Source organism: Antechinus flavipes, chromosome 4, assembly GCF_016432865.1.
Source record: "Antechinus flavipes isolate AdamAnt ecotype Samford, QLD, Australia chromosome 4, AdamAnt_v2, whole genome shotgun sequence".
NCBI lineage: Eukaryota > Metazoa > Chordata > Mammalia > Dasyuromorphia > Dasyuridae > Antechinus > Antechinus flavipes.
The window spans coordinates 164,739,053-164,760,273 of NC_067401.1; the positions used below are offsets into that span (position 1 = coordinate 164,739,053).

The 21,221-nt window shown below is 38.4% G+C and overlaps 1 protein-coding gene across 1 annotated transcript in view; it reads left to right on the forward strand.

Annotated features, from left to right (window-relative positions):
• The window catches only part of LOC127560644 (retinal rod rhodopsin-sensitive cGMP 3',5'-cyclic phosphodiesterase subunit gamma), a 27,981-nt gene extending 7,264 nt beyond the window's left edge, over nucleotides 1–20,717 (forward strand). The window contains exons 2-4 of the mRNA XM_051995383.1: nucleotides 17,643–17,813; nucleotides 18,746–18,786; nucleotides 19,594–20,717. Of these exons, the coding sequence (XP_051851343.1) occupies nucleotides 17,668–17,813; nucleotides 18,746–18,786; nucleotides 19,594–19,670 (264 nt within the window). The 5' untranslated portion in view covers nucleotides 17,643–17,667 and the 3' untranslated portion in view covers nucleotides 19,671–20,717. The remainder of the gene's footprint in view (nucleotides 1–17,642; nucleotides 17,814–18,745; nucleotides 18,787–19,593) is intronic.
• The last annotated feature ends 504 nt before the right edge of the window (nucleotides 20,718–21,221 follow it).

Here is a 21,221-nt window from a genome sequence, read left to right on the forward strand (position 1 = left end):
TTTTACCACGAGTCCTTCGGAGTTGTAGTAGATAATTGCATTGGTCAGAGTTACTAAGTCCTCCACAGTTTATTATCTTTATAATATTGTTAATGTGTACATTATTCTCCTGGTTCTCCCCACTTCACTTTGTATCAGTTCATATGAATCTCCCCAGGTTTTTCTGAAACCATCTCCTCAATCATTTCTTTTTAAAAAATTTTAAAACAAATATAATAACAACTTTATTCTTGACATGCTGATAAATCATATTGACAACCCCCTCCTACACACACACAGATACACAATACACAGAAGAAAAACAGGAAGAAATGGAAACAAGCCTCTACAATGTTGATCATTTCTTAAAGCACAATAATATTCTCTCACATTCTATTTGGATTCCTTTTGAAAATGATCATCTTATTATATTTTGGTAACAATTAAGAAAACAATATTCAAGTCCCAAACTGGAAACCAGGAGGGTACCTTTTGGAGAATGGCTAAACAAATTGTGATACAAGAATCAAATGGAATGTTATTATGCCATAAGAAATGGTAAAAAGGGTAGTTCAGAGGAAACTACCAAGCTCTCTTTTAACTATTGCAGAGTGAAGTAAGTGGTACTAGAATAATTTCTGCAATGATGGGATGCTAATTAATTTATAGAATAAAGCAATGGAACCACCAGGGGGTTGAATGGGAGACAGACATGCCTGACTCTTGGAATACTCTCTGGCAAAGATCACAATGACTGCAGAGTGTACCCAGTTAAGCAACATAGAAAATACAGAGACAAATGGCACAAGGAAGGATGTACAGAGACAGACCATCTGAAGATGGGATGGTGAGGAGGGCAGGCAATGTGGGGAAGAAAATAGGAAGAGGACAGCATTTGGTGTTTTACTGGTCTGTCTTACTATGGTTTTCCGGAGTTTATCTCAAGTTTGCAGACTATGGGCAATTAGCAGGACCAAAGTGAAGGCTTAGTTGATTTCTCCTGACTTAGCACATGATCTCATGAGGTGACCAGTTAATTTATGAGACAGTTTGCAAGTAACTGTTATGCTCCTTTGATCCATGAGACAGTCTGTAAGTGATAGATCTTTTTGTTTGTCCTTTGTTTTCAAAGGGGACCAATGACATCATGGGGTGATTCCTCAGTTCACTTGTGAATTCGATTAAAGTCAGGTAGAGTTGCAAAAAGTTGTCAGCTTCACTCTCTCTTCCAGATCAAAGTCCAATAGCAGGTCTCCAGTAGCAGGACAACCAAGGATGGCCTGGGATGCGTGACCTTGGCTTCTGATGTCTGACTAAACTCAACAGTGCTCTACATCCTGCTTCTGCCACTTTCGTGGATGTTTTGACAAATTATTCTCATCTGCCCAGTCCATCCGAGGGAAGTCATCACATGCTGGGGTAGACACTCTCCTAAATCCTTTGGTTACCCTCAGCCAGTTTTACCAGGATGGGATTATTACAGGATGGGATTAGAACCAAGTGACAGTTGGGTGAAAAGTGGACACCAAAGAGACATAGAGGAGCAACCCTAAAAAGGGCTTGGCAAGCTCTCATGACAGAGGTACTAGTCCTCTCTTAACATCCCATTCACTCCAAGCAACTTTTAGGTTTCCCTTTGTAATCTAGTTTTCTGGTATTGTTTCTTTATACTGACTTTTTATAAAGAAAAGAAGTCAGAGGATTAAAATAAGCTACAATTTTAACACAAATGACTACAATATCATAGAGAAAAATAACTTTGAAAGACTTTAGAATTTGGATTAAACATGATTTCAGAGCAATGAAGATGGATTATACCAACTGCCTCCAGCCAGAGAGGGGAAGAATACAGTGTGAAATGAAAATGCAGAATGAAGTATTCTTTTTTTTTTGGACATGATCAATGTGGGAACTTGTTTTGCTGGATGATGCATATTTGTTTTAATTTTTTTTGTTTTTCCATATTTAATGTATTGGACTACCTGTCATCTAGGGGAAGGGTGGAAGAAGGAGGGAGTGTTTACAGTGAAATAGAATAAAGACAGTGCATTACAATGAAAAGAACTCTAGAATCAGATGACATGGATTCAGATTTGTCTCTGATACTCTATATATGACACTGGGCAGATTTCCTTAGCTATAAAAAGAGGGGTATAGACTAGATGGCAATTCCCAAGAATTGGGAGACCAAGTGCAGATTGATGACCCTACAATGGAGAAGGGGAAGGATAACTCTGTGGCCTTTTGAAAGGCCCTAAACCATCTGAATGCTTTTTTGCAATTTAAATTTAAGTTTGGGTTTCTGGATAATAAACCTTTTTACATCACTTTAACTCTCTCAGAAGTCTGCTATGCAAGCTAGAGAAAAGGAGTCATGGAATAGTAGAAAGACAGGAGAAACTAACCTAGATCTGGTAGTTAAGGAGCACAAACAAAATTTGTTTCATTTGTACTTAATCCAGAAACAAAATGATACATTGAAAGGGATTTCCAGAATACTTTATGTTTATAAATCAGCACTGACTTGATTAGTTATACATCTGCTTATAAGTTTATCATTACAAGTAAATAAGTTTATCTCATAAAAATATATATCCTAGTATTATTCATACCTTTACATTCAGTCCCCCAACACAATTATGTCTTTCCTTATTCTCTTAATTCCCAAATCATACTTGTCTTCTATCTTTATATCCCAAAAATACCCATCTTGTAGGCAAGTGCTATCCTCAGCTTTCACATTCCTGGGCTTGTTCTGATCATAAGCATGAAAAAACTTTCATGCACTCCCTGCTTCTGTTATAATCATTCTTAAGCATTTGTAATATATTTATCTATAAAACACAAGAACATCTTTCAGTTAATCTTTCAAGAAGGGAGAAATAATCTTATCAACAAGGAACAAAATTAATTTCAGTAAGCAGTACTCATTTAGTCTCAGCCTTTATTCTAGATGTTCCTAAACCCATTCTTGGAGAGTCATTAATGAGAAGCTAGGAATATGAATGTTCAGATTTTACTAAGAAAATATGTGCTGGAAGGAATGTGTGTGTGTGTGAATAATGACTCTAACCATCACTGTTACTCATGTGTGCTATGCAACTCACCCAATAAATCTCAGAGGTCTCTCAAGGTATAAGGAGAAAGTTTATTCGATTCTCATAAGAAGCAGGCAGTCATTCTCACCATATGGAGAGGTGAAAGTGAAGGCTCTGAGCACAGACACAAGGGGTACTATATAATTTCCCTGACACAGTACCGACCCTTCTCACTGGCTCATCCTCATTGACTGAAAATGTGACCTTACATTCTAAGTGCAATAACTACAGTGAATGGGGAAGCAACCCATAGATTCAAATTTAAACAAAGACATTCTTTTTACTCACCCTGAGACATATGCTTTCAAAGTATGAGAGATAAGCGTTGAGTTAGTCCGCTCCCCAACCTCCCAGACCTGTTCCTCTTCCCCATATCCTGGGAACTATTTGTCAATGAGGAAAGGCAGGGGGAAATAGGAACCTGATCTCATAGCTTAGTTAATTTATAATTTGTCTTTTGAAGAAACATCAAAATTTCCATTCAGTTCCTCCTTTTTATTAAGATGAGATTTCTTCATATTTTTGTAAGATTAATTCACACTGTTGGTCTATCTGACTGTCATCCTGAGGATCCTCTTGTCCCGTAACATTGAGAGGAGTCCACCCTTGTCCTTTCAAGATTAACAAGTGACAGTCACCATCTTGTTAAGGCTATTTTGAGCTACTCAAGTTATTAACTGAATTAAGCAGGGTAAGCAGATAGGTAGTAAAATGATTCCACTCAAGGCCACCAAAACAAAGCAGAGATTCTGTTTCCACCAACTCCCATTAAACAGGACCACCATAAAGTGTTAAAGGGAGAGTTCCAAGTTTGCACTGGAACATGCGCCAGTTTCTTAATATCCTTGATAATTTCTTTCACTATTTGTCCATTATCATCAATTTTAATACAACAGCTAGTTAGATTCAGTTTCTTGCATACCCCTCTCTCCTTAGCTAATAAATAGTCCAACACTAGTCTACATTGTAAAATTGCTTCTCTGGTCTAGGTGGCTTGATCAGCTAAAAGATCTAGTGCTCTGGCTGTTTGGTTAGTTATAATCTCCACAACCACTTAGAGTCTAATTATCCGGTTCAACATGTAACTAGAAGTTCTGTAGTCCTAGCTTCCATCTTGGGCCCAGATTGCCGGACCTTAAGTTTGGATAATTCTTTCAGGTGGTCAGGTCTCTCCAGCCATTTGCATCCCCAGTTTGTGTAATGGAGATGTCCAGACTTTGCTTTTACCTTTCTAGGCTATCATGCAATGACTCTTTCCTGAATCTGGAAGAAAAAAGAACCTGGGGCTAATCAGACCGATATAACAACTTCCTGTCCAGTTTACTGGGAGATGTGTATAGGCTGTTAGCCCACATATCCAATAATGACCCTTTGGAGCTGGAGCATCTTTGCTGAACAACCTTTCTCCATAAGCTGTGGGTAATAGTATAAGTCATTGGAGCCTGCTGGTCCTCCTCCCATAAAGATGGGATATACCACCATAACTGCAGTTCCTCCTTCCATATACAATTATAATATAAGTGGTTTGTTTGTCTTGTCCCTTGTCCCCCAATAATCAGTCCTATTATTAATGCTTCAAAAGTCTTTGAACATTTTTCATTCCTTTTTTCTCATTTTCCTACTTCCATCTTAATTTAGTGTTTTTGTTCCAGGCTGAGTACTATTCTGACTTATGCCATACCACAGGTTATCTCCCACGCCATCCTCAATACAGTCTCCGATTTGATTAGCCTTAAGGCAGCAATTTTGGTCGATATGTGGTTGATAGAATCCCATATGTGTACAAAGCAACTTTTGACCATTCTGACACACAATTTCTTCTGAACTCTACCTCCCAACATATTTGGTACAATCAATAGCACAATTAGGGAATCCCTCCTCTTCATAGTGGGGTTTCTCGGTAAAAGTCCACTCACATTCACTTACTCCTAGTTCTATACCTCATCCAGTCTGATTCAGACAGTAGACTCCCTTCTGCTGAATTGCTACTGTCCTCTTGGTTGGACCAGAATCCAGTTCCTTTATAAACTACAGCTCTATGGTTGAGGAGCCAGGTAGGACTCAACGGAATTGGCACCCAAGGCCACTGACTCAGCCATAAGGCCCTCCACAAATCCAATAGTTAGAAAGGTTGAAGGTTGAGGCTATGATCTTTATCAAGGGTTCAGAACTATTCTGTTGGGGCAACCAAAGGATAGGGACCAAACAGACAAACGGTGTAAAGAGGAGTAAAAAGACTAAGGAAACCCCCATGGTATAGCACTGGAATTACACTTCTGGAGAAAAGACAGGATGGATCCCCTAGAAAAGGATATAGCCTCTTCACAAATAAAGAGACTAAGCACAAACAAAATCAGCAATGTGAGACCACAAGGACTGAACCCCCCTTTCTTGGGAATTTCCAACCACTATTTCTCCTAAGTCAGGAGGCTGATCAGTAGGATGTCTTCGCCAAAGGTGAAATTTCAGGTCACCTCGGACCTCAAATGTCCACTTGGGTCCTTTTACAGGTCCTTTTAAAAACAAGTGTGGTGAGTACAACCACCTTCCTGGGTGCTGATGGCTATGTCTGAAATCAATAAAACCTGAAAGGGGCCATCCCAGCCCGGGGTTAATTTTTCTTCTTTCCATACTTTTATATGTACCCAATCTCCAACTTGGAATTTGTGTATGGGAAAACCCAAAGTGGGAGTTTAGGAAATCAACTCTTTCTGCTGTAGTTCTTGTAGGAAACTCTAAAATACCCTCTTAGGAATAAATCTTTGGTATCAAATATAGGATCCCAGGTTTGTTGTGGAAAAAGAGAAGGAGTAAGGAAGGGATGGCCATATAATAGCTCATAGGGTGATAACCCAATAATCTGTCAACTTTTGGTTCTGATTTTTTTTAATAGCTTTTTATTTACAAGATATATGCATGGATAATTTTTCAACATTGACAATTGCAAAACCTTTTGTTCCAACTTTTCCCCTCCTTCCCCCCACCCTTTCCCCAAGATGGCAGGTTGACCAATACATGTTAAATATGTTAAAGTATAAGTTAAATACAATATATGTACACATGTCCATACAGTTATTTTGCTATACAAAAAGAATTGGACTTTGAAATAGTGTACCATTAGCCTATGAAGGAAATAAAAAATGCAGGTGGACAAAAATAGAGGGATTGGGAATTCTATGTAATGGTTCATAGTCATCTCCCAGAGTTCTTTCCCTGGGTGTAGCTGGTTCAGTTCATTACTGCTTTACTGGAACTGATTTGGTTCATCTCATTGTTGAAGAGAGCCACTTCCATCAGAATTGATCATCATAGTATTGTTGTTGAAGTATATAATGATCTCTTGGTCCTGCTCATTTCACTCAGCATCAGTTCATGTAAATCTCTCCAGGCCTTTCTGAAATCATCCTTATTTTTTTTTTTTAATTTTTATTTAATAATTACTTTATATTGACACTCGTTTCTGTTCCAATTTTTTTTCCCTCCCTCCCTCCATACCCTCCCCTAGATGGCAAGCAGTCCTTTATATGTTGGATATGTTGCAGTATATCCTAGATACAATATATGTTTGCAGAACCGAACAGTTCTCTTGTTGCATAGGGAGAATTGGATTCAGAAGGTATAAATAACCCGGGAAGAAAAACAAAAATGCAGATAGTTCACATTCGTTTCCCAGTGTTCTTTCTTTGGGTGTAGCTGCTTTTGTCCGTCATTTATCAATTGAAACTCAGATCTCTTTGTCAAAGAAATCCCCTTCCATCAAAATATGTCCTCATACAATATCGTTGTCAAAGTGTATAATGATCTCCTGGTTCTGCTCATTTCACTTAGCATCAGTTCATGTAAGTCTCGCCAGTCCTCTCTGTATTCATCCTGCTGGTCATTTCTTACAGAACAATAATATTCCATAATATTCATATACCACAATTTATTCAGCCATTCTCCAATTGATGGGCATCCACTTCATTTCCAGTTTCTGGCCACTGCAAACAGGGCTGCATCAAACATTCTTGCACATACAGGTAGGTCCCTTTCCCTTCTTTAAAATATCTTTGGGATATAAGCCAGTAGTAACAATGGTTGATCAAAGGGTATGCACAGTTTGATAACATTTTGAGCATAGTTCCAAATTGCTCCTTCAGAATGATTGGATCCATTCACAATTCCACCAACAATCCCAGTTTTCCCACATCCCCTGCAACATTCCACATTATCTTTCCCTGATTCTAGCCAGTCTGACAGGTGTGTAAGTGGTATCTCAGAGTTGTCTTAATTTGCTTTTCTCTGATTAATAATGACTTGGAGCATCTTTTCATATGGCTAGAAATAGTTTCAATTTTTTCACCTGAGAATTGTCTGTTCATATCCTTTGACCATTTATCAATTGGAGAATGGCTTGATTTCTTATAAATTAGAGTTAATTCTCTCTATATTTTGGAAATGAGGCCTTTGTTGGAATCTTTGAATGTAAAAATGTTTTCCTGGTTTATTGTTTGGTTCTGATTCTTTTTAAAGCCCGAGGCAGACATTTAGTCCATGGTAAGTAGGTTTTTGTTGCCAATTTAGTTAATCGTCTTTTGGATTTCCTGATTCATCTGCTCAACCTTGTCAGAGAACTGAGGGTTCTGGGGGTATGAAAATCCCAAGTGATTTCTAGTGTTTTGGTTAAGTCTCTCAAAATCTTGGCTGTGAAATGAGTTCCCTGCTCTGAGTCTGTCCTCTTCACTATTCCATATCTAGGGATGACTTGCTCTAATTAAGTCTTGATCAATGTTGAGGTAGTTGCTTCGGACAAGGAGAAAGCCTCTACCCAGGAAGTCAGATGGTCCACTATTATCAGAAGATATTTGAATGGGCCTACGGGGGAAAGTTCAGTAAAGTCCACCTGTATGCTCTGAAAAGGTCTTATACCAGGCGGCCAGCCACCTTGAGGTGCATGGTGCTAAGCAGCCTTGTTTGTCCTTCGACAAACTAGACAACTATCCACCATTTGACGGGTCAAGATATATAACCCAGGAGTTTGCATAGGTTCTGAATATCCCAGTGGGTCCTTGGGAGTTTTGTAGGTCCTGTCTCATGCCTGCTTTGGTCAGTACCTCTCTGCCAACTGGTAGGAACTAAAGTCTATCTGTCCGTTCAAGCGCTATAAGGGACGGAGCTTTTTCATTTTCTTCCTCTGGGGAAGGTAGGAGAAGCAGACTAGGGGGAAGTATTGGAATCAGTGTAAATATACCTAGATTTTCATTCCTCCCCTCAACCACTCCTGCTTCTCCATCTGCTACTCAGTTACCTCAGGCTTCAAAAGAGTTATTGTTCTGGTGTCCTCTCACATGTATTATGGCTATATTCCTGGGTTTTAGTCTGCTCTCCAATATCTCTCAGATTAATGTATAATGTGCTAGTTCTCTCCCTTTACTATTCACTAATCCTCTCTCCTCCAAATTTTTTTCTAAATACATGAACCACTCCCTATGAGTATTTGGAATCCATATAAATGTTTCCATCCTTTTCCTTTAATAGTCCCAAGGTCTATTTGAGTGCATGTAGCACACAGGTCTGTGCTGACCAGGTGGCTGGTAACCTTCCAGATCTTTCAACAGAGATCATATCCCCATCAATAATTTCAAATCCAAAAAAAAAAATTTCAAATCCATTCTTTCTCTTCCCGTTTACTACTCTAAATGATCCATCAATGAACCAATTAAGCCCTTCTGACAATGGGGATTCTTGCAGATCCCTTACCTTAGTTTGGTGTTCTACTAATTCCATACAGCAATGTTCTCTATCTGGGCTATAATTTGGGTTTGAAGTCAGGAATGATGCCGGATTTAAGTGATGATCTTGGGATACCACCAAATCATTCCTTTCTAATAATATAGCCTCATATTTCAGGATCCTGGAATCAGTCAGCCACCTGCTTACCTTCTGATTTAGTATAGTTCTAACCTGATGGGGAACACTAACAATGAGACTTCCTCCTAAAGTGAATTTTCTACTTTCTTCCACTAGAATAGCTATGGCTGCAACTGCCTGTATATGTATGGGCCAACCCCTTGCTACAGGATATAATAACTTAGATAGAAAAGCTTACAGGTCTCCTTTGGCCTTCTCTGCTCTGGACAAGAACCTCTAATGCAATCCCACCATCAGCCACATTCACAAGGTTTTTCTAATGTAGGGAGAGTTAGATCTGGGGGTGACATAAGCATTTGTTTCAGTTTTTCAAAACTAGCACCCCCCCCGAGTCCCAATTGACACAATTGGGACTTTATTTCCACAAATATTGATATAGAGGCTTAGTGATAGAAGCATAGGAGTTGATCCAGGCTCTACAATATCCTACTAAGCCCAGGAACTTCCTCAGCTCCTTTTTAGTATTTGGTAATGGAGTATGTATGATACTTTAGATTCTAGATAAATCCAATTTCTTACTCCCTTCACTGATCAAGTACCTAGAATATTTAACCTTCCTCTCCACAAATGAAAGTTTTCCCTTTGAAACTCTGAATCCTGATTCCCCTAGGAAGTTCAGTAAGTTAATAGTACTTTTGCTGGTGTTTTCCCTCTTATCCCCAGTAATCAACAGATCATCTACATATTGTAATACTTTCGTTCCTGTAATTGGAATGAAGCTTTCTAGGAATTTTTCCAATACCTGTCCAAACAAATTTGAGGATTCTGTGTAGCCCTGTGGGAGAACACACATTGAAACTGCTCCTTCCTATACGTATGGAGGTCCTTTCATTCAAATGCAAAAACCTTTCTGCTGTTCTCCTCTAAGGAGCAGCTCCAGAATGCATCTTTAAGATCCAGCAAACTAAACCATTTACTGGAACTGGGGATCTTTCCCAGGATAGTAGATGGGTCCGGTACAACAGAATGAGAAGGCAGGACTATTTTATTAATTTCTCTTAGATCTTGTACTAATCTGAATGTGCCATCTTTTATTCGGACTGGTAGGATAAGTTATTGAAAGGTGAAATACAAGGCTCAATAAGTTTATTCTTTAGGAGCCCCTGTATGACAGGTTTCAACCCCACTCGACCTTCATTAGAAATAGAATATTGCCTAATTCTTACCACTTTCTTTGGGTCTTGAAGGATAATTTTTATAGGGGTAATGTCAACTCTACCTGGGTTATCGAATCTTGCCCAGATGTCTGGGAAGATTTCTATTAATTCCACCTTTCAGAGCTTTGCCATTTTGCTGGGACATATATTTATCCCTTTCAGTATCAAGGCTATTCCTAGATGAGTAATTAAATTCCTTCCCAGTAAATTTATTCCAGCTTTGGGAACCAGAAGTAGTTCACAGGATATTTCCTGGAACCCCATTCTGATTTTACATCTTTTGTTTATGGGAACTAGAAAACTTTCTCCTTTTACTCCTGAGATAATCAATATTTCTTCAGATAATTAACCCCAGGAGAGAGCTGTATGATTGAAATCCAAGTAGCGTCCATGTCTAAGGAAACATTGTTCCTCCTCTTTTGGCCTCATCCTTAATTTTACTAAGAGTTCCAGGTGGGTGCTGAAGAACCTTGATTTCTCTAATCTTTACCTACTTCTATGAGGAAATATACTTGTTGTTCCCTCCTTCTTTGTGGACAATCTCGCAGGATGTGCCCTTCTGCCTGGCATTGCCAACATTTGATCGGGGGTCTGCCTTCCTTACAACTTTCTACTGGCCAGGTGTAAGTCACAAAATGTAATTTCAAAGTTGCTTCAATTTCTGGATCATCTGGAACCAGACCCAGAATATTTCTTCATATTTTCTTTTAGTTTATTCAAATATTCTGCAGGAGATTCCACCTTTCCTTGTGTCACTGAAAAGATCCTGTGTTCTGGGTACTGCATTTCTGACTCCTATAACAAGTAATTCTTTCAAATCCTGTGAGTGTTGCCTATGAGCTAAATTATAATGGTCTCATTGGGGATCAGTTAGAGGGAATTTTTGGTCAGTGGGAGTTACTCTCTCTGCTGGGGAATGTCATACTCTCCCAAACTTGCTCCCCCTCCCCATAACCTGGAAACTTTTTGCCAATGAGGAAAAGCAGGGGAAAATAGGAACCTGATCCCATAGCTTAGTTAATAATTTGCCTTTTGAAGACATATCAAATTTTCCATTCACTCCCTATATCAAAACTATACTGTTCTTTCTTCTGAGAGGAGCAGTGCACTAGAAATCAAGAGAACTTTTGTTCTTGCTTCTATCACTTTATATAGTCTCATGACAAACAAGACCTTTTACCTCTCTAGACCTCAGTTAATCTCATCTGTAAACTGAGGAAGTTGAACTAAACGGTCAATAAAATTCTTTCTGTCTCATGACAATTTATGATTCGGTGACTTCTGCAGCTTATTGTAATGTCTGATATTATTTAATAATCAGTAGAGTATCTCAGAAACCGATATTATACATATTTTGGAAATGGAAAAACTGAGGGTCATTATTCAGGGTATATTTTTCCACAGAGTTCCCAGAAGCTGTTTGCTAAAGAAGCTTCTTTTAAAAATTTTCTTTGCATTTCCAGAATTTAAACTCATGGTGTTATATTATGTAATTAACCTCCAGTCAGGAGACATCCTAGCTGCCTGGCACCTAAAAGAAATCATATTCCATAAAAAAAGAAAAATTGTATCTTTTGCTCACACCTTTTCCTTAAGATATCCTACAATCCTTCCAACTGAGACAGAGGGATATTTAAGGAAGAGCTGTTGACAAAGATGAACATAATTAGAGGCTTAGGAGTGGATGGGGGAAGTGATTCTCAATTGAAACAGTAGTAAGATTGTAGAGAAAGGGGCCAAAGAGGTTTAGAGGTGAAAAAGAGCAATAGGTCTTTATTGAGAGGGACAAATACACCAAAGTGGGAAAGCAGCAACCTGATCTATTGGAATAAACACAGGATGGAGTGCAGGGGAGCCTGATATTATTATGAAAACTTGCCTGCCCTACTTATAAAATTGAAAAATATCAGAAACTGTGTTTAAGAAAGATCCAGAGATGAATGTTGAAAACTATCTTTGGGTATATTTTTAAATTATTTTTTTATTAAGGCTTTTTATTTTCAAAACATATGTATGGATAATTTTTCAACACTGACCTTTGCAAAACTTTGTGTTCCAAGTTTCCCTCCCTTTCCCTCCACCTCCTCCCCTAAATGGCAAGTAACCCAATATATGTTAAACATGTGCAGTTCTTCTATACATATTTCTAGTTATCATGCCACACAAGAAAAATTAGATCAAAAAGGAAAAAAAATGAAAAAGAAAACAAAATAAAGAGTGAATACTATGTTGTGAACTACTCTCAGTTCCCAGTGCTCTCTCTCTCTGGGTATAGATGGCTCTCTTCCTCACAAGATCATTGGAATTGTCCTAAATCATCTCATTGAAAAGAGCCACGAGCATCAGAATTGATCATTGTATAATCTTCTTGTTGTTGTGTTCATTGAAATCCTAGTTCTGCTCACTTCACTTAGCATCAGTTCATGTAAGTCTCTCCAGGTCTTTCTGAAATCATCCTGCTGATTGTTCCTTACAGAACAATAATATTCTATAACAGTCATATACCACAATTTACTCAATCATTCTCCAATTGATGGGCATCCACTCAGTTTCAAGTTTCTTGCCACTATAAAAAGGGCTGCCACAAACATTTTTGCACATGTGGGTCCCTTTCCCTCCATTATTATCTCCTTGAGATATGAGCCCAGTACAACAACATTTGCATATATTTTGAAAATAAAAAGCTATTATTTAAAAAAAAAGAAAGAAAGACTCAGAGACACCTGAACAGAAAAGGGACAAATAGGGATGCTTTTGTGTTCATAGACATCAAATAAAAGTGGGCTTTTCAATTTAACAAGCATTCAATTTAACAGACATTAATTCAGAGCCAATGCTTAGGTACTTAATAGTGGGAGACTTAGTTGCAAAGATGGATAGGACAGAGAACCTGCTTTCAAGGAATTTACAATGGAGTAGACATACTAAAATAATTGGAGCAAGGGAAAATGGATAAATGCAAGAAGTATAGACAAAGTATTATGGGAAATTGCAATAGAAAGAATTCAGAGAAAAGGTTAGTGGAAGAAATGATGTATAAGCTGAACTTTGAAGGAAGAAAGGGAAGATGAGGGTTGGAGGTGGGGAAAGAGTAATTTTCAGGAGTGAAGATAGGTATGGAGATGACAGAGAACAGGACAAAACTGTGGGCAGAGCGACCACATTGTGGTGTTATATAGAATATAGAAAGGAGCTGAGTCTGAAATAATCTTGGAAGAATAAGTTGAAGCCTGGTTACAGGATCAAGAATTTTTATACTTTATTTGCTAGAGGACAGAGCAAACTATTAAAGATTTTTGAGTTGAAGAGAGATGTGATCAAAGCAATGTAGTAGGACAATTATATGAGCAATGTATGGAAGATGGAGTAGAAGTGGGATAAGCCGGAGGGTGTATTACATTATATTAGTCTAGAAGGACAAAAACAAACAAACAAACAAAAAAACCAAATAACACAATTATGGTCATTGCTGTAGAAAGAGAAAGGATGGGATAGGTGGACCTCACAGCCAGGTGAGAGATATTGTAGAGATAGAAAAAATAAAACTCATGTTTACCACTTGTAGAATCTTCCTTTGCTGCCATCACTCAATAGCCTTTTCTTCTTTTGAAGTTCATTAAAATTTTCACCTTTATTCAAATCATGGTGGCTATTGTATTTAGACCCCCAAGCCATTCTTCTATCTTTTTTAAGGAGTACACCACCTGACTCAGTATGAATGGGGGGAGGAATAAGGCATTTCTATTTGTCAAACTTCTGGAAAAAGTGGAAAGCAATTTGGCAGAAATGAGAGCACAAGAAGCTCCACATGGTTATTTGACCTAGTTTTGAAACATCACAGAGTAAACAAATGGGAGGAACAGGAAGGAGATATCTGTAGATGATGGAGGATTTTTGTCCAAACAAGGGATTGAGAAGATCATGGATGATACAAACAAAAATTTGATTATATAAACTCCCTATATATATTGCACAAGCATAGTCAGTTATTAGAATTTGGAGGGAGACATCCAAGAAACAATAATCTTTGTAGCAAATTTCCCTATAAGTGTTCATGAAGAAGATATGTAAAGAATTGATGCAAACACATAAGAATAAGAGCTGTATCTCAGTAAATAAATGATCAAAGAACATGACCACGAAGTTTTCAAAAGAATTATAGGAAAATTGTTCCCTCAGATCCCCCAGGTGTTATGGTTCCTCTCCCTTAAATTCTTTTTGTATATATATTTATATTTGTGTATATATTGTGTTCCCCTAATAGAATATAAGTTTCCTAAGGGCAGGAATGGTTTTGTTTATGTTTTTGTTTCTGTCTTTGTATCCCTAAACTTGGCCCAGAATAGGCCTGTAATAGAAGTTTGTGAATTGAATTTAGGGTAAAGACTTAGGACTATAATAGGGTAATAGGTAAAATACTAGATTCTGTTAAAAGAGACCTGGAATCGAATTCTGCCTCTGATACTGTCAGTGGAAGAGTCATGTAACTTCAGTGAACCTCAGCTTTTTCATTTGTAAAATAAGCATAGTACCAGTAATAAATCACAGTGCTATTATGAAGATTAAATGAAATAATGAATGTAAACATGCTTTGCAAATTGTGAAATTTGTTTAAATATAGCAGCTATCATGAAGTGGAACAAAACAGGAAATCATTACTATTTCCCTGGTCAGAAGAAAACTGCACATTCATCCATCCAGCCCTTGTTATGACCCTTCCTTCTTCTTCAACACTCTTTCCAACCTGTCTACTCTGCAAGTGCTTCACTTACCATGAATAGATGAATGGAAAAGCATTTAGTAAGTTTAGACTATATGACATGAATTGTGCTGGGTAGTGGTCATATAAATATAAAAAGATAGTATCTACCCTCAAAGAGTTTTTAATTCTAATAAGGGAGACAACCCAGATAGGGGGATAGTGGTGAAGGAGGGATGTTTTGAAGTGAGAAGTAACCAAGATGGTGAGTGAAGCTATAGGATAATTTCTAGGTATGGTAGTGTTGATTTGATTCCCATAACATCCCACTCTCCAGGCTGAACACACATGTAGTCCTTTCTCACTGTTCTCTCTTTAATCCTCAGCAACGTCACTAAAAATATCATTAGGAATAATTATCATAACAAGGAGAGTCATAATCCAATTACTTAGGAACAGAATAAATTGCCTGGGCTCTGAGTTGCTCTGTGGGCAAAGCTAGGAGATATGATAAAGAAGTGTTGAACAAAGTTGGGATATCCTTTCACCATTTCCTTCCCAAGGTCCCATGACTTTTGACTCAGTGTAGGTAAGTCACTCCACTGTAGACTTTTCTATCTTGCTAGGTTCATTACTGGGGTGAGAGTAAGATATGGGGGTGAGAGGATAGGGAAAGGGGAAGAGACTCAGAACCATGTTTAATTGGGTATCTGTTGGGATTGAATAGGTCAGGTCCACTCCCATTCTGCTTTTCTCTCCCCCTCCCCCATTACCCTTTGTTTGTAGATACCACCCCCCCCTTTATTTTTCCACCTGGGAGAATGCAGACCTTTCTACTTCCTGTCACTATAAACTGGCATTTGGGTTTCTCTGGCCCCCTAGATATATGATGACCTTCTAGAGAGTGTATCTCCTGGGATTCATTCACTTGGAGGGAAATATCAGCAAAAATATCTTGGGAGTCAAAGAACAAAAATCTCCTATCCCAGATGAGAGAGAGCACATGTGTTAGCACAGCTCAGAAAATTATGGGATCCTATGGTATTGAGCCAAAAGATTGAAGCCAGGAATTACTTCAGGCTCTTAGGATATCCTGTTCTGTAGTTATCTTTGTGTCTTATTCCTGCTAGATTGCCTGATCTCACTTTTGTATTTCCTCTTGCACAATGTTATATACATGTAGGGGTTAAAGGTTGGTTGAATTGGGTTGTTCCATAGATTCTAAGAGAATAAAGATAGAGGATCCTCTACTTTATTGTCTATCCCCTTCAATTACAACAATAATAATAATTCTAAAGGACATAGCACTTTAAAATTCACCAAACATTTCACATAAATGACTTCACAAGCTTCATAATACCTCTCGATAGAAATACGGCAGGTACTACTATTGTATAGATGAGGAAATCAGTACTCAGGGGGAAATGACTTGTCCTTGACTATCCAACTATGAAGTTATCAGAAGCAGAATTAAAGGCCGGTTCTTCCTGACTAGATGTGACAATATTAACCACTTTACTTCATTGCCTGTAATTATGGAAATCTCAGAATTCATCAGGTTGAAAGGGAATGTCTAAGATCATCTAATTCAATAACCTTTTTAACAGATTTGGAAAGTTTGTTACTTGCCCAAGGTCACCAGTGAAATCACCAGCAGGGTCAGGACTAGGTAAAACACAAGTCTCTGGACTGCTAATGCTGACAATCCTAAACTCCTTCTTTCTGTTAATCTCCCACATATGTATAGTAAGGGCTTTGACCCTTATGATCTCATTTTATTCTCATGGCAACTCTGAGAGGCCGTCTTAGTCTTTCCTTCCTAACTTAAGCTTAGAGGATGCTAAGCCTCCTTTGTTCCAAGGTCAATAGGGCTTTGGGGATATGGAGAGAGGGTGGGAAGACAAGCCTAGAAAGTAGGTCAGTCTATGAAATGGGAGAACCCAAGTTTTGTCAGCAAGGGAGACTGTACCTTGGCACCTGGTGCCATCTGCCAAGAGGAGCTTGAGTAGAGTGTTAACAATCCATTCACACAGGCTTTCTTATTCTTCCTAACACAAAACTCTCCATCATTTTCATTGATTATCTTGCTATAGCTAGACTTTTCTCCCTTCTTATCTCTGCCTCTTGGTTTCCCTCGCTTCTTTCAAATATTAATTAAATTCCCACCTTTTGTATTCCCCCCCCTTAATGCTAGAACCTTCCCTATGAGATTATGTCCATTTTATCCTGTATATAGCTTGTGTATACATACATACATATACATATACATATACAATGTTTGCATGTTGTCTCCTTCCCATTAGTGAGTTTCCTGAGAACAGAGTCTATTTTTGTCTTTCTTTGTGATCTCCAGATTTTAGTACAGAGTGTGACATATATTAAGTACTTAATAAATGTTTATTGAGATAAGATGAGCATTTAGGTTCAATTGATTACTCCATTCTGGGGAGTTAGAGAATAAGTGTCTTCTTGGACAATTAGGGTATGAATATGTTAGGATCTAATTTAGAAGGGTCCCTCAGCTCTGGATTGGAGTTTACCATTACCAAAGGTTGGGCAGAGGAACATTCATAGTTTTAGAACCAAAAGAGATCTGAGTCGTTGCAGATAAGAGAGCTGGACTCCTAACGTGTTAAATGGTATGGGCAATCACAGAGGCAACCTAGGATTTGAACAGAGGTCCTTTGACACCCAAATTGGCACTTTCCCCCCTGTACCACACTGAAGGGATAGCTGAAGAAGTTGGAAGATTTCTTCCTTAACTGGAAGCAAAAAAATTTGATTCTTTTTTCCTTCTAGAGTTTGAAAGACTGAAAGCCCCATCATGAACTTAGAGCCACCCAAGCCTGAGTTCCGATCGGCCACTAGAGTGGTTGGAGGACCCGTTACTCCTAGGAAAGGACCACCCAAATTCAAGCAGCGGCAAACTCGTCAGTTCAAGAGCAAGCCCCCCAAGAAAGGTGTACAAGGGTAAGAAAAGCTGTAGAATAGAGTGCAAAAAGGGAGAGGAGGGGTGCTTACCCCTACTTCTGCCTGTGAACTCTCTCCTAACTAGCTGAAAGGGTCTGGAGCTGGTCTCATATTAGATCTCTTAGAGGACACGATCATCTTTTCACTTCAGGGATGACTAAATTCCAAAGAAGGAAATGGGGATATTTCCTATGTATCTGTTGACCTGAACATTTGTTTCCAAATGTCTTCTTCCACATCAGGAGAAATTCACTTTCCAGGCCCTTTTTTCTCCCTCAATTTTCTTTTTTAGTCTAAAGCATTTACTTGGGACAAAAAGCTTGGACCTTCTCTCTCCAGTTCATGTACTTCCTCTTCCCTAATTTTGTTTGGGGTAGAAATTTATGCAGAAGTGGAAATTTGTAAATCCCCAGGCACACAGATGGGCTCAAGAAAGTGATGAAAACGGGAATCACCTGTAGGAATCCAGCACTATTTTCAATTTGGATCTAGTTGGGCCTAATGCTAATCATGAGATTTATGGCCTGACCTGATTTTTTCCCCTTGTTTGAGCCCCAGTTCCCATGATTTCTCAGGAAACAGACTGGTGCTGAGAAATAAGTAACCATAGACAATACTTTAAGGGAATAGGGAATAGATTCAAAGGCATAAAGATTTAGAAGAGAAAAAGGGCTTTTCTTATTGCTTTGGTACCCCAAAAACTTGCTATTCATCACACTCCCTAGTAAGGCAGGAAATGTGGCCTGGATTCTTAACCAGACCATGCTGTGATACAAAGCTGTGACTATGTCTAGTTCTAGAAATAGAATAGCCTAGCATAGATGTTCAGCTGCAGGTGATTTTGTGTGTGTGTGTGTGTGTGTGTGTGTGTGTAAGAAGGAATTACAGGGCTTAGGGCCCCTCTCCTAAACTGATCATTGTGTTTCTTGCAGTTTTGGTGATGATATTCCTGGAATGGAAGGCTTGGGAACAGGTATGTGCTGCTTCTACTCAATTCAGGAGAGAATAACTCAACTGAAAGAAGTCAGAAGGCAAATTTTGCCCTGGCCCCAGTATAACTTTATCAACAATCCTCAACCCAGTTTTATAACATGACCTTCTTTTTAGCGCTGTATCATTGACTGCTTTCCCAGTGGTAGTGTTTATCTGGGGCAGAGAGGATTCCCTCAAGACTTTTCCCACCCTAACTTTCCAATTAAAAATGCTCCCATTTTATTGGGGTACAAACATATGCAGTTTAAAGAGACTTAAAAATATGTAGGTGTGTATGTGCACATGCATATATACCATATATAAATGTATATTTATATATAAAAATATAAATAAATATAAATATTGCATATAAAACTGAATAAAGTTGCACACACACACGAATAAAGTTTGTTTTAGAAAGAAAAAAGGTCTTTATGGGTTCTGAAAGACTGCCTTCTCACCCTGCTTCTTACCAACTCCCTTTTACCTTCATCAGGTTCTCTGTCCCTCAGAGACCCTGAACTAACTAATAGGACATCCAGGAAACCCCACCAATCCCACTACTCTAGCTCTTAACAGTTCCCACCTCCAGCCTCTGCTTACTTTGACCTACTTCCTTTAGTATTGATCTTTTGGGGAATCTTGCTCATTCCCTGTAGCCCCCTTTTTTCCCTTAGAACATCTCTTTAGGAGCTGGTGTGTGATAAGAGAACAGCAGGGAGAAGAGAATTAGTTTTGTAGCTGGGGGGAGTATGGAGCTCTCTGGCCTTAAAAGACTTGGTCTCTTTTTTTTCCCTTTTTTTTTCAGACATAACTGTCATCTGTCCCTGGGAAGCCTTCAACCACTTGGAGCTGCATGAGTTGGCCCAGTATGGCATTATTTAGCTGACCCTTCCAACTAGGGGCCTAGGAAGACAGCCCCACCTTTGCAGTCCTTTATCCCAGAATTTCCCATGTGATGAATCCCACTTCTCTGCTTTTTTCCAAGTTCCATTTAGAAATCAGGTCCAGAGAAGAATTCCTCCTTCTTGGGTTTTTTGATCTTTGTGTCTGTATCAGGAGGACTGAGCCTTTACTGTAAAACTGATTCAGGGCTACCAGAGACTTAGGCACGAGATTGATTTTTTAGGTTAAAGCCACATTTTATTCAGTATGTGAATTTGTCAGTCTAAGGGGGGGTGGTAAATACTGACCTTATACCCCAAGTAACCTATGAGTATAATTTTACTCCTGGAAGAAACTTGCTTACCCTATCAGGGAACTTCCCATTGAAAAACAGACTTCTCTTCTTCCTGGGACAAGAACATTTTTGACATGTAGGGGAAATTGATTAAGCTTCATAATTAGTGTTTACAGGAAAAATACATGATAGAAATCCAGAGTTCTTTGTTTTCCTTCCTTGGGCATTGGGAACAGGGAATTCAAGACTGAATGATGATATAATTTGATTAGAGAGGGCATTATCCCACTTAGCAGAGATAGAATCAGCTGATACACCCATAGTAACTAACCCACTCTGCTATGTGTATTGTCTCCCCCATTAAAATATAAACACTTTGAAGGAAAGAACTGTCTATGCTTTCATACTGGTATAACCAACTCAACACACTGCTTGGCAAACAATTAATAAATGCTTTTGTTATTAATTTTCTCTAAATAATTTTGGTATTTTGGGGGGCACAAGTTTTTACTGGCAAAGGAGAGAACGAGGCCCAGAGGAAAACTGAGGCATCGACCACTTTTCCAATCTCTTCTTCCATTTTGTTTGAGTAATTTGTCCCTTGGATCAGATCAGAGACATCTCAGGTCTGTGAGGTCTTGAGAAACAGGAGAGAAAGAAAAAAAAAATCTAACCCCTTATAGGAAATTTCTTATTTTTCAACAATTTTAACCATTGTCATTATTATTTTCTAAATAAATTAATTTATTCTGGCTACTTGTAAGAATTGCTCATTTGTAATTAGAGATAAAGATTCATGAAAAGACTCAACAGCAATATAGTCTAACATAATTATCAAGGCAAGATCCATCAAGTGAGGTCCTATTAATAGCTTTTTCCTGGCTGAGGGAGCCTGTATTGGGCAGAAAGAAAGGCAAGGTAAAAACAATAAATTAAGCAGAGGTTCCAAAACCCCACCATGAATTGTGGAAGAGTGGCAGCATCTCAATGGTACCAGATCTCAAACCATATTCTAAAGCAGTTATTATCAAAACTATTTAGTACTGATTAAAAAGTCAAAAAGTTGGTCAGTAAAACAAATTAGATTAAGCAAGACCAAGAATTAATTGAATGTAGTTCTATAGAGTTTGATTAATTATTGAATTGATTAATTAAAGAAGCCAACTACTGGGGTAAGGACTTCTTAGGCAATAAAAACCGGGAAAACTTGAAAGCAGTCCAGCAGAAATAGGGCCAAATCATGCGATATGGCACAG